This window comes from Centroberyx affinis, unplaced genomic scaffold, assembly GCF_046629955.1.
Source record: "Centroberyx affinis isolate AG114_WGS23_722 - 3 ecotype Tasmania unplaced genomic scaffold, CSIRO-AGI_Caff_v1 ptg007942l_1, whole genome shotgun sequence".
NCBI classification, from domain to species: Eukaryota; Metazoa; Chordata; class Actinopteri; order Beryciformes; family Berycidae; genus Centroberyx; species Centroberyx affinis.
The window spans coordinates 178254-192739 of NW_027283983.1; the positions used below are offsets into that span (position 1 = coordinate 178254).

At 43.9% G+C, this 14486-nt stretch overlaps 1 protein-coding gene across 2 annotated transcripts in view; it reads left to right on the forward strand.

Moving 5' to 3' along the window:
- sdccag8 (SHH signaling and ciliogenesis regulator sdccag8) overlaps positions 1-14486 on the forward strand; it is a 50858-nt gene extending 36372 nt beyond the window's left edge. For both annotated transcript variants that reach the window (XM_071514073.1, XM_071514074.1), the window contains 2 exons: positions 11235-11361; positions 11806-14486. In XM_071514073.1, the coding sequence (XP_071370174.1) occupies positions 11235-11361; positions 11806-11844 (166 nt within the window). In that variant the 3' untranslated portion in view covers positions 11845-14486. The remainder of the gene's footprint in view (positions 1-11234; positions 11362-11805) is intronic.

A 14486-nucleotide genomic window follows, 5' to 3' on the forward strand; every position in this document is an offset into this window, starting at 1 on the left:
GTTCGATATCCAGCGCCCCGCCCCTCCCCACAGCCTCTCCATCGGCCCGCAATCTGTGCTGCGAAGAGCGGCAACAGCGCGCCACGCACGAAACATTTGGAAAATCAGCTTGATTTATTTTTACATGGGCGAGCTGATTGCCAAGCTACACAGGGGTTTTAGCACACAATGTTTTGCTGCACCACTTATTTATTTATTTCACTATTTCTGTGTTGTTGGGGGTTTTTTTTTTGCCTGGAGATGAAGGGACAGTATGGAGGGTGGAGAGAAGAGAGATGGAGGAGGAGAGGAGCGAGTTAGGGAAGAGGCAATGCCAGTTACTGTAAATGATTAGGTGGAACGTAATGTGTTGAGGTGCAGTAGTCTTAGTCAAGAGGTTACAACATTACAGGTTTGGTTAATTAAATCAAACATACATTTTGCGTCATTGAGCACTAACTGGGAATAGAATAAAACTTGTAATTTGGTTTAAAAGCTGCACTGAAAACATTAGCAGATGACTGCATCTGCTAATGTTTTCAGTGCAGCTTTTATTTTACTCTTGAGGCCATCTAAAACTTCTCTTAAACTGTTGAATATTTTATTTAGTTCTGCATTTTTTCTTGTACTTTTACACCTAAGCAAGTGAAAAAATAAATCTATGTTGACTTGACAGTAGTTTAAATTAAGGAGAGCTCTGTTCAAACTGGAAGTGAGGGCATGTGATGTTTGTGAGAAAGCACAGTACAATACACAATACATTATACAAACAACCTAATTGAGATTCAAAACATTTGCCGGGGATTGGATTCATGTTTTTTAATCTTTTGTTACATGTTGAATAGGGATTTCTATCAATAGCAAATTATATTTCTTTTTTGCATTTGCAGTGTGGTGTGCAGTCAAACAAAAATGAGCTAAATTGACCATTGTCATGTGGTTTGTTACAGTAATTGGGTAATGTGGTAAAATCCTGACAAAAATGAAAAGACTGTATGCTTTTGACAGCTCAATTAGTGCAGATTAATTAAAGGAGACATGTAAGGTCTTAGTGAGGATAGCACTGCGCTGTGTGGTGAATTTTACAGCGATGCTCTTGCTGTTGCTATGTGAAAGAAACTATGTAGTGAAGAAGCTACAAAAACAGATATTTGTAAACTTTAAATTCTGCAGTCCTCTAGGGTTCTCAAAATGTTGCGTACAGTTTTCTTTAATTTAATTTGAAAAATCTCTTCAATAACAAGAAGAATATAACTAGGCTCTTAATATAAGGGAATATAAAATTGGTGCCTGACAGCTAATGCTCTTTGTAATAAAACCAAATTTGTTAAATGAGAAAAGACAAAAAGTACAATCTTGTCAACTTTATTTTCCATAGGAACCACATTTTCAAAATAATGAATATTCTGGTTTTTATGTAATTTATTTATTTTCTTTTTAAAATATTTAATTGTGTGGACAAAACCAGCTCCTGATCTCAGACAATTCAAGAAAGAAAGAAAGAAAGAAAGACAGATTCTGTGGCTGTAGGAGAGCTGACATAATCATAGCTTTAAAAAAAAGACACAATACAAATCCAGCTGTTCAGGTTCAGGTGACAGAATCAGATCAGACAGCGAGAAAGATGAAAAACGGCAGAGAAAAAGGAGTTCGCTCTAACTTTTCCCCTCTGTTATCTGCACATGCTTCAGATTTCCGTTCCGTTCCCTCTCACCTCTTTTTACTTCTCCTCTCCTCTGGGTTTCTCCTCCTCCTCTCTAGTCTCTTGTCCTTCCCCTCTCACTCCTCCACTTCTCTCCCCTCTCTCTTCTTCTCCTCCACTCTTCTCTTCTTTCCCTATCCTCTCTTCTCTTCCCTTCTAACTCTTCTTCTGCTCTTGCTCCTTTCCTCTCCTCCATTCCTCTCTCCTCCTTCCCCTCTTATCCTCTCTCCTTCTTTCTCCTCTCCTTTCCTCTCCTCTCCTCTCCTTTCTCCTCCCCTCTGCCTTCTGTACCAAACACCACGCAACCTCCTCTCACCTCACAGCTGTTCACAGGCTGTTTCACCAATTATCACCACGCATATACGCACATAGGTCACATACATGCAGACACACACACACTCACACACACTCACATACGACAGACCAACACAACACCAACGCTCGCTTAAGCACACATAGTGACAGCAGAGTGTGTTTGTCAGCCCGGCGTGTGTGTGTGTGTGTGTGTGCATGTACTGTATGTGTGTGTATGTGTGTTTATGTGAGCACACAGCTCACTCCATAGCCCTTTAAGGAGAGCAGCAACATATACGCAGATGTGCCGCTAGATCCACAGGCTTCACTGGGCCATATGGCCTCCACTGAGAAAGATGGTGCATGCGTCTGGAGGAGAGGAGAGGAGGGAGGAGGGATGGAGCGGAGGATGGAGGAGGGATGGAGGGCCATGTGTGGCATGAGCTGTGCAAGCAGTTGTTGAAGTATGTATGCCTGTGGATGTGTGTGTGTGTGTGTGTGTGTGTGTGTGAGTGTCTCTGTGTATGTGTTTGCACCAGAGGCTCCAGGAGATTGGTTAATGGAACAAATGGTCGCGGCGGGCCGGGGAAGAAGGAACAGGCTTGCTGCTACCGCAGGCGGACAGCGAGCCCCGGGCGAGGGCTGCTTCATCTGGGCTCCTGCCACACACATACACACACACACACACACACTGTCAAACGCTCTACCCCTCCCACCCCCACCCCCGAACACACAGTGTGCTGCCATGCCCCAGAAGCAAGAAGACGCTCCTCGCAAAACTTTTCATTTGCAAATTAAGTTGGCAGAGGCTGGGCAGAAGAAAAAAGGAGGGCTTTCATTTGTTTCATCTGTGTGTGTGTGTGTGTGTGTGTGTGAGAGAGAGAGACAGAGAGAGAGAGTGTGTGCATGTGCGTGCATGTGTGTATACATGCCAGAGTGTGCATGTATATGTTTGTGTGTGCGTGTGTGTATGCATGCACTCGCATCTGTATGTGTGATCTGTGTGAGTGAAAGAGATACAGTGGAGGAGGATAAAGGAGTGAGATGTTGGGAAAACAGAGTTAAGGACTATGAACAAGAGCCCATTGTGGAGTGTAACACTTTCACATGCACTAATCTTTACACTTCACCTTTTTGACTATTCCTCAGATTTCTAAATGCTACAACACTGCTATCAGTCAAGTTTTATTTACATTTCACAAACACCTTCTTCCTCATCACATACTGTATTTTGTAACATTTGCATTGTAATCCATTTTTTAATACATAATATGTTTTCAAAATCTCCAATTTAAATTTTTCAAAGAGGAGCAGGCTTTCCACTACCCCATGTATTATTTATCATCTTTTTATTAAGACAGTAGGAAAGTTGAGAGTGTTACGATGATGGAAGGAAAGGCGGTTCAGGCAGGATTTGATCCTAGGCCAGTAAAATGTTTGTGGTTTTAGCAACTAGGCTCTTAAAACACAACACCAGCTCTGAGCTTGTCTGAGAGTTTCCTCTAATTCGTTTTATGCATTTATTACAAGCAAGTGTTAGATTTGAAAAGATAAATTCTTAATTTGTTTGCTAGGACTTTTACAGAAAAATACACTTGATACACTTGACTTACTATTTGAAGACATGTACTGTAGTATGCATGTAGTGTTCAGATATGAACTGCTGAACAATTTCAAATGTGGGAAAATCCCAAGAGTATGGAGATAGAAGAGCAGCCATACAGTCCTATTCATTACTTCATCTCTCTCTCCATTTCTCTCTCACGCTCTCGCTCTTACCTCTGGATGGCGCTGATAAGTCGTGTTCCCTCCTGCCTCATTTTTTCTCCTTCCCCGTCTTTCTCTCCTTCCCTTCTCATCGTCTCTATCTCTCTGCATTGCCCAGCTGGCCTCTGTAGCCGGGAGCGACCGCAGGGCGGCCTGCTGAAAGAGCATTGTCAAACGGTGGCTTTACAGCTCTTACACACACACACACACACACACACACACACACGCACAGATTTGCAGCTCAGATGTCGGGCTGTAGCCAGAGGCGTGCAAGCTGGAGCGTTAACTGAGCAAAGCGTCACATCTCCAGCCCCAGTCAGTGACACTCGCTAACACTACTTCATAAAACTAAAACTAGAAAACTAGTGCAGAAACACCTGCCCCTTCTTTAGAAAAACGTTAAAAGTAATGGCTCGAGAAACGAAACACTTTAATGTCAGGAAAGTTAACGCTCAAACACAGGACTTCAGAAGAGCTAACAGCAGCAAACATTTGGACTTTGAATAGATGTTGATGCGACAGCCTGCACCAGTGTTGAAAATCTGTGTGATTGCAGCACCAAAATTAAAGTTGAGGCGACGTCGGTGCTCATAGCTGCTACCTGCATCGCGTTGTGAAATCAGGACCGAAATCTTTCTTGCTTGTACAACACCTTAAAAACTTTCACAGAACAAAAAAAAAAGAGAGTTGGGACAAGCTTAATTTCTCTATTTGCCCACCTTTCTTTTTTTGAGCAGTCCACTGACTTTTAGTATTTTTATTCTTTAGTTAGACAGTGGGAAAGAGGCAGAGGAGACACAGGACAGAAAGCTCTGGCAGATCTGTTTCGATAGTGGGGCCACACGTGGTTCCTTTGTGAATAAGACTTAAAAAGAAAGGATAAAAAGGGGAAAAGAGAGGTTATTAAGAAGTTTTTAAGAGGTCTGCCTGATTCATCACAAACTAGGAGGCCTTTTAATCCATCCAAAAAGCACATTTCAGTGTCTTTAACTTGAGCTATCCTTTAATTTACCTGCCTAAGCTTAAAATTGTGTAACTGTGCAGACCTATGAATTTGACTCAATAGAGCATGTTCTGCATATCTTGCGATTTGAATTTCAGCGTTTTCACACTGCGTATTCACAGTAAGTCGGTGTGAAGCAGCGACTGAACAACTGATACAAGAATAGTTTTTCATACTCCTGTAGGAATGTAGACCGCTGATGACGTCTTCTAAAACCGAGCTGTCATTCGAACACCTTCGCTCACATCAATCAATCAATCAAAAGTTGAGAGACGACAATAAATACGCAACACAAGGAAATGAGGGAATTAAATCCAGATAGGGAGCACAGTGGCGGAGGGGATGTGTGTGACTTCGTGTCCCTCCTCTGTCTTCTCAGCTCGCTGAAGCACTGATCAAAACCCACAGTGTCACCAATCCCGTTCTCATGTCAAATATGCATGTTAGCAAGAGCAACAACTGGCATGACAGGTTGGTAGAGTGGGAGAGGGGCATGGCCTTCAGGCACACACACACACACACACACACACACACACACACACATTCTCGAGTGCAGTTGTGTGCCAGCCAAGCTTTAGCTGTGAGGGTGGTGATGGTGGGGCTGGGATTGGGAGAAATATGGTTTGTGTGTGTGTGCGTGTGTGTGTGTATGTGTGTGTGTGGCAGCTGCAGCCTTCATGCCCCTGGCAGTATTGTTGTAACCAGGCAAGCCAAGGCCGTCTGCCTGCATTCTTCACCCCTAGGCCCCCTGCCTACCATGCACACACACACACACACACACACACACACACACACACACACTCACTCTCTCACACATAGGTTTAGTTAGTCAAAGGTTACTGTGTTCAAGGTTGGGATTTTTCAGTATCTATCATGGTTAGTTTTCTATTTCCTGTTTAATGTGTGTGTGTGTGTGTGTGTGTGTGTGTGTGTGTGTGTGTGTGTGTGTGTGTGTGCGCTGTCCCACATCACTGTGTGTTGTCCCACATCACACCGAAGTCACTGTGTGGTTGGTGATTTTCAAGCACTTAATGTTTGAAAATGTAAGAGCTTTCCACTGAAGATATTTTACACTCTAAAAGTGAATACTGGCTTGATTGGCCCATTTGCAGAATAACATGCATGCACACACACACACACACACACACACACACACACACTCTCACTCACTCACATAGGGCTGTTGAATGACGGACCTGTGTATTGCGCCCAGATTCTGTCCTCTCTCTCTCCCTCTCCCTCTCTCTCTCTCTCTCTCTCTCTCTATCTCTCTCTCACACATGACATTAGCACTTTCCCTCTGGACCATGGCTTCAGGATATATGCTCCCACCTGTAAATAAATATGCAAACACGCAGACAAACACACACGCTCAGCTGAGAGTTTAGACACTAGCTGTGGGCAACGACTGATGTATACCGCAGAGAGGTGAACGGTGTGTGTGTGTGTGTGTGTGTGTGTGTGTGGTAATTAATCTCCCCAGTAGCAGTAGTCAATAGAGAGCGCGGTGGATTGAGGTGCAGATAGTGAGGAGAGTTTGATTATCAGGCTGTCAGGGGAAATTACTGCAAACTGCCTCCCAGCAAAACGTTTTATTATGTCTGGTGGAGAGCAAATACACAGCTACTGCTACTGCTGCTGCACCGCATGCAGGTTTCTGGTATTTTTGGAGGATAATGTAGGAATTATTTTGAACGTCAATGTAGTTGTTTGTGTAATCAGTTGTGTGTGCGCGCGCGTGGGTGCATGTATATTTGTGTGTGTGTGTGTGTGTGTGTGTGTGTGTGTCAGTTAGCCATGGGATCCAGCAGATGGTGTCCTTTCACCAGGTCAGTGGGGAGGCTCTCCATCCATAAAGCCCCCCCCCCCACCCCCCCCGTCCCCCACCCCCCTCCCGTCCGTCACCCAGGCCAGCAGCGAACTAAAGGCCAGGACTGGATCCCTCCACCTCTCCATCCCTCTTAACACTCTTTCATGCATCTTTCACCCGACCCAGAAACTGTCATCCCTCGTTTTTCACCAACCGTCGTCCCACCTATCCAGTCATTTATCCGTCTAGCTGTCAACCCATCCATCTATCCATCCAACCTTTCTTCCTCGCCATTTCCAAGCGGTGCGCAGAGGCGAGCCAGCCTGCAGTGTGTATATATGTGTGTGTGTCTGCGTGTGTGTGTTTGTGTAGGGCAGTGCCCGAGCATTAAGCCGTATTAAGCCCTAATTAATGAGTGTGCCAGTCGATAGAGGCCAGTTATTGGATTTGCTGCTTTAGCTGCTGGAAGGAGCGCTACCTTAATCACACACGCACACGCACACACACAGACATCCCCCCTCTGGGCCAGGGTATGGAAGGTGAGACAAGAGGTGGATTAGAGAGAGAGAGAGAGTGTGTTGTATAAGAAGGCCAGAGGTTGCCTGTTCTGGCTGGACAAACTGGGTGGGTGAGCTATGTGGTTGCTTGTGTGTGTGCCAGGGTCAAGGCTTTACTTACCGTATTACATAAACCTGCTTTCAGCTTACAACCTGCAGGCAGTATAACCGTCTCGCAGGGCACGGCCTGACCGACTGATTTACTGCCTGCTTGTTCGGCTGACTTACTCTCAGGCTGGCTTGTTTGCAGTCTCTCATTGAATCGCTGCCGGCGTTTTGCAGTCTTCCAGCAGTGGTTTTGCTCTTAAACTACATATATTTGTCTGATTGATTTGCTTAAAATGGTACAGTTGTAGCAATTTACCATAAATCATGGCGTTTTGGATATTTTGCTGTACTATGCCTCTTCTTCCCCCAAGAAACAGCAAACCAGTGTGGCAACAATTAAAAAAAAAAAAAACACACACACAAAAAACTTGCTCCCATGGAAGTCAGAAAGTTGACGTGCTCACAGACATCTGACAGGGAAGAAAGACACAAATCAAAATAAAAAAAAAAAGATTAAAAAAACTCTGTACAGATACGTTTCTTAAATATGTGTTTATACTGTATATGCAGTATATGTAATGTCTTGTCTCTCTGAAAGAAAATCTTGATTCATGTGTGTTTTTCTGAATTGTTGTAATGTTGTAACGTGCTTTATACAGTCCGTGAAATCTCTCGTGAATTCAAGACCTCCTCGGACTTGTCATGAGTTTTGAAGTGTCTCTTTACAGGTGATTGTGCTGCAGTTCACAGATTGGCTGTATCATTCTATATGATAACTATGAGAAAACGCCATAAGCATTTACTTTTACCTCAACATGATAACATCAACATGTTAAATTGAAAAAAAAAAATAGATTATTTATATCTACCACAGGTTCTTTTTTCTTCAAGGACATAATCACCAAAACGATTCAATAAGGCTGTTAAACTTAATTGAAGATTGACAGATTAAAAGAGGGGCAATATAATATACTTAAATTCAGTTCGCAACCTGCAAGACTACAAAATAAATATGTAGGCCTCTTCAAAATGGGTATTATGACCCTTTTTTGGCCCATTGAGTCCTTTCTATTACAGAACAGCGTTGGCTCTGGCTGCACCACTGTACCAAGACAACATTTAAAACCATTTTTAGACAGACTAGAAACCCATCTTAGAAACAATCACAGTCGGTCTGCTGTTGACTTACTGCTTTCCAGCCACACTGGCAGAGGGCGGAGTTCATAAAGTGTATCTCCATGTGTGTTGTGAAATCTCTTTTCAAGAAAGGTAGAAAATCACACTTAGATAGAGATAGAGAAAGCGTTGGAAAACACTTCTTGGCAACCAGCGATGACGCACTGGAGCCTCCGACTAGGCCAATCATCGATCTCCCACTCTCCCGCTGAATATCTGATGATAGCGCAAGGAGCATTCCTAAAAGAAACTGTGCTGCATATTCTGTTTTTGCAAGAGATTGTCTTGAAGTCCAGGAAGCATCTACTGAGATTGGAGTTTTTGATTGGAGAAGGATTGGAGTTTTTTCCCAGCGTGACTCAGATTAGCATTGTGGTGCAGAGCTGAAGGCCTTTAGTCAACAATTTCTCAACACTTGCCTCATGAAACATTTACAGCTTTAGAACAACAGGCACTGTTTCTGACCTTTAGGTGCCCTGCTGTGGGTATCTGTGTGTGTGTGTGCGTGTGTGTGTGTGTGTGTGTAGCTGCTGTCTCCTGTAGTAAACTGCGTAGCATTTCGGTTGCGTCTGTATGTCGTGTCTTCGCTCTCAGCGGGGCTCCGTGTGTGTGTGTGTGTGACGTGGCAATGCCCTGCTGTGCCATGCTGTGGTGGTGTAGGAGGAGAGACGGGGCGGCTGGCGCGCCGTTGCCCAGCCAGGACAGCTTGGCAGCAGGCTATAGGACTGCCAGGCGAGGGGGTGGGGGGGTTGGGGGGTATCATCCTCAGCCTCCGGAGCAGTAGGGCCTCCCCTCCAGCACTGGGACAGGCTGTCCAGCACGCCTTCAGCCCAGGATGGACGGACGGATGGGCACAGGGAGGGAGAAGGAATGGAAGGATGAAAAGAGGACAAAACGTGACACAGGAAAGGAGAGAGGGAGGCGAGGGACGGCGGGCAGGTTTTGGCTAAGTGGGGAGAAGCGGTGAGGTCGAGGGAAAAGGAGGAGGAGGAACTCGAGGAGCGGAGGAAGCTCCTTGAAGAGGAGAGGGAAGAGCGATGCCTTGAGACGGAGAGGGAGGACCATGGCGGAGAGCTGGGTAACGCCCGTGGCGGGAAAAACGAGACGGGAGCGGGGTGCAGAGTGACGGAAGAGCGGGGCAAAAAATGCGGGGGAAGAGCGGGGTCGAGCGGGACCAGATTGTGGAGGAGAGCGGGATGTTCGCCTCCCCCGTCTGTCGCACACAGACAGTCCTGCCACTGCCAACACAACCAGCAGGGCAGGGGCATCTGTCTCCCCCCCAGCTACCTCTCTCTCTCTCTCTCTCTCCCTCTCTCTCTCTCCTTGTTTCATTTCTGCCCCCAGCCACAACTCTCTCTTCTTCATCCCCTTCTCTCTCTCTGTCTTCATCCTCTTCATCTCTGCGTTCTGCCTTCCTAGTCGACTTCTTAACCTGTTGAAAAAGCGAGAGTTTCAAAGTGCAAAGATGTTATGCAGTGAATCAACCAAATATGTTCTACATCACTAGTTCGGTATCCTCATACTGGAGTGTAACTATTTCAAATGTAGAACTTTACCAACCAGTGGGATATCGAACCGGTTTTTATTCATGAAAAAAGTGTGTGTGTGTGTGTGTGTGTGTGTGTGTGAGAGAGAGAGAAATATATGGATGGCTGGGCGAGTATGCTAATGTGCATTCCAGTGCTGAGAGTTTTCTCTATCTCATTATCAGGAGGGTGGGAGGTGTGTGCGTGTGTGTGTGTGTGTGTGTGTGTGTGTGGAGGGGAGGGGAGGGGGGTGAATGAGTAGACCGCTGTACCAGAGGAGGGGAGAGGGCACGACTGAATGGATGGATGAATGGATGAAATAATGGGCTGCTGGTGGGAAATATCTAACAGACATGCCACCTCACCCCCCCCAGACACACACACACACACACACTATTCATATACCCTTACCCCTCCCAAACCCCAGCTGGAAGACCCCCACCTCCCCAACACACACACACACACACACACACACACACACACACACAGCAGCCCCAGCCCCTGATCCCAGTGTGCAGTGAAAGGGTTCATTGTCTCCGGGACCCAGCAAACACAGAGGCTGTGTTGGAGGGGCAACACTAATTGGGACGTCCCAATAACGATCAACACATTGTCTCATAACTGCACACACACACAGTTTTTCACCGGCCGCATATAAGAGTATTTAACTGCTGTTTCACTACAGTCACCTAGCAGGATGACAGTGTGGTAATATAATGGAAAACACTTTCTCAAAGCTGATAGATACAAGATTTTGACACATTTGAACTAAAGTGAAAATGAACCCAGGTTTTTTCAGAGTCTCTCTTGAAAACAGTCAACATTTTGTCCTCCTTGAATGACACAGTCCCCCCTGAGCCAATTGGTAACAAATATATCACCTTGTTTTGTTATTGTAGCAGTGTAATTTGTAGCACTAAAGTAAACTAGTGCTATATGTATTGCAAGGCAGTGTGGGTTCGCTCTCCTTGGTCCTGCTCTTATCCTTTTGCACCTGCTAGGAAGACTTTGAAGGTGTGCAGATATCTTACATAATTTTGAAAATGCCAGAATGAAATATTTGGTCAGAATCCAATCAGAGCCAATTTGTGCACATACAGTATGCTTTTCATCTGGCATGCATCACCTCTTATTCTGCACTTACAATATAAAACTGTTATCATATTCCTATAGTCGGTGTCAATGGCCATTTCATTATTTAGCTAACACAAGGTCCAGTGCTTTGAGACAACTGGAAGCACTATGTGGATCCAACTGTATTATAATACTTACAGCGTGTGGTTTTATATCAGCCAAGAACGTACACTCCTCTCACACATTTTCAAACAATATTATATTAATGTGTGTGTGTGTGTGTGTGTGTTGATTCCAGGTTGCAGCAGTTGGACCGCCACTGTCAGACCAGCGCCCAGCAGGTGTGTGAGCTCCTGGCCAAACAGAACCAGCTGATGCAGGAGAGACACACACTCACCGAGGAGATGCAGAACCTACGCATTGAGGTATACACACACACACACACACACACACACACACACACACACACACACACACACACACAGAAACACAAATGTGAGACAGTCTACTCACAGAATTATGCACAACACACACACACACTCACCTATCTCGACACACAGGTGCTGCATAGAGTTTCATTCACTGCTCTTTTATTAAATGAATTTGTGACGGTGTGTTTTTTTTTCTCCAGAATGGTATTATTGTCACCAGGTTATTAAAATAAAATCCTCATGGGTTCAGAGAGCAGACATTCCTTCCTTTATGAGTTCTGCTTTTGTCTGGCCGCTGTGAAGGTTTTGGATGTGCAGGAAAATCTCCTTTATGAGAGTCAAGACGATGTCCATATTCTGTTCTGATCCAGTATCAGAGAGATACTGGTTATATTGAGTGTGCTCTCTGTGTGTGTGTGTGTGTGTGTGTCTTTCCAGCTCCCCAGCACAAGACGAACTGACACCCTCTCCACATGAGTCTCTCCTCATCGTTCTTCTCCTCCTCCTCATCATCATAGTCATCAATATTCTCCTTTTCCTCTTGGAACTGGATGTATTCACTGGTAGAAATCCCCTGTTAACCAGATAATAACAAAATGTTATTTGTCTTTTGTTTGTACATTTTTTTTTCCCCCAGTGTGATGTGCAGGAAGACGGGGACATACTGTGTGTTTTTGTGTTAAAAGTTTACTGTATATGGCTTAAAATTTAAATTATTTAAAAGAAGAAAAGCATTTTACATATTTTCTATCACCAGAATTCAGGTTACAATTTGATATTTTACATTTTGCAACTGATAGTGATTGCTGTCTAGCAATGTTAAATGTTTTGTTTATCCTTACCAGGCTTGATTGGTTGGTTGTTGTTTTTTTTTATATGTATTTCATACATTTTTTACATTTTGTACAAAATCAATCTGATCAATTTAAAACAATTTGCAATTTCATAGGTGTCCATTTCTACAATTTTTTTTACCACCTAATATTATACTTAATATTTTACTTAATTGAGGCTATATTAATTATCATGTGTTTTGAAAGAAGAAAGTGAAGCTTTAACTTATGGACATTTCTGAAGGAAGTTGGACAGGTGCAGAGTGGAATCATTATAATAAACTTTTAATAGACTGTGTTGAAAGTTGCAGGTTAAAAATACAACAACCGTTGCAGTAAATGTTTTTTTAGCCACAGAGCAAACAAGGAAACCCGCACACCATCATAGCAGATTGACATAGTGCTTTATTGAAGCTGTCTGTAAGAAGGAAAATAATGTGCATCCCTATCATATACATTTTATGTGTAAAAATACTAAGGATGTACAGTGTAAAAAACAGCTTCATGTTGATGGTAATTTGTTGTTCACATCCTTGTGGCTCCCCACTGGCCAATAGCACTGGATCTTGATAGCATGAGGGACAGAAAAAGGCTGCTGTCTTTAGCTGTGTGATCTCCTTTTCTGTGAATCTCTCTGGATCCACTGGGTTTCCCAATATTATCTTAATGTTTTAACATCATCTGTGCTCCATTTTGTAATAGAACAAAGTTGATTTCAGTGTTACGATGCTTCTGGGAAACATGGCCCACTCTGCTAACAGCTGGCAACTGTCAAGAAATGTCACACGAAACTGTAAAGCTAGATGGACATGGACGTGAAATTAAAAGTCAATTACACTTTGTAATATTTTTTAATGTGTTTGCCATTTTTTGTTTGCTGTTTATAAATAAATGCATTTCATGCTTGTTCATGTTAATAATCATGATGATAATACACTAGTACCAGAGAGAGAAGAAGGGGAAGGGATTCTGTCGTAGACAATAGGTCAAATACTATCAGAAATCCTTCCAAATACTTGAGCCGTTTACTCATGTCTGCATTAAACGCCAGGCGGAAACATGGTTTGTCGGTTTTGGCCGATGCCGCTGGTTCATTAACAGCGGGCAAGATCGATTAAGAGCAGCTCAAGTCTTTGAAAGGATTCTACATATTATTCAAATACTATTGAGTCTGGTCTGTTCTGTAATAGATGTACAGTACAAACAGTAGCAGCTTAAGAGTGAACACTGTCAGTACAGTGTCGAACATCTCACATACTGTGGATTCACACCAGTCGTGGGCACTAGCATGGAATAAAGCTGTGAGGAGGCTGAAAGCATATTTCAACATCCAGTCTAAGTACCTCTGCTTGATGAGACCAAGCTGAATTACTGATAGGTGCCCACCACTAATTCATAGTCTTAACGGCCCTGCAGTTATAAAGGGCATAACCCACATTGACACCAGTGAAGAGAATTACTAAGCTCCATCTTCTCCACTTAGTTGGAGGAAAACTACTTCTGACCTCTGACCCCAGAATCAGCCACTGGCAGAAAAGGAAAATTCTCACGCAATCTTCTTTACAATAGAACTTCCTTAGAGGTGGCTTTCTGGCTTTGTTTCTCTTTGTTGCCACCAGTGTGCGCACTTGGATCTGAAGGAGGACTGAACACAGACACAAAGGAGAGATCGAGGCTCGCGGGAGGAAAAATCCTCATTGACATCAGTGGAGTCAGACAAGTGGAGGTGCAATGATTGCTCAGTGGGGCTTTTTCTAAACACTTAGTGCATAAAGACTGACCAATTTACTGAAAATCCCCACTGTGCATGATTCATACCCCACTCCCAGGCTGCAGTGACAGCATTGGCTCCTCTGTTTGTGCCCCAGCTAGGCCATATCTGGCATGTGGGACACAATCGCCCAGGTCCTGCCAACTCTAAACATCAGAGCAACATCAAAGGTATCAGTTGTATGTGGGGAGATGTGCTTTCAAATCCTCATTTTCTTAAAAAAAAAAAAAGAAGCTAAAATCTTCCTTTAAAGCAGGGCTGAATCAAATTCCTCTGAATCATATAAAAAAGTAATGGATGTGAAAGTGCTGTGGCCAAAGCTACAAAGCGGTATTTTATGAACTCTGGTTTCTAATGATTTTGGCGTTCAGCGCACACATACAGCTAGAACTCCTCAGTTGCTTGCAGACCTGGGTCAAATCAGAGCTGAAATCCTTCCAAATACTTGGGAGCGTTTGCTTGAGCCTGTCGGGAATGCCAGCTGGGTAGGATTTGTACTCATTTTGAACTATTCA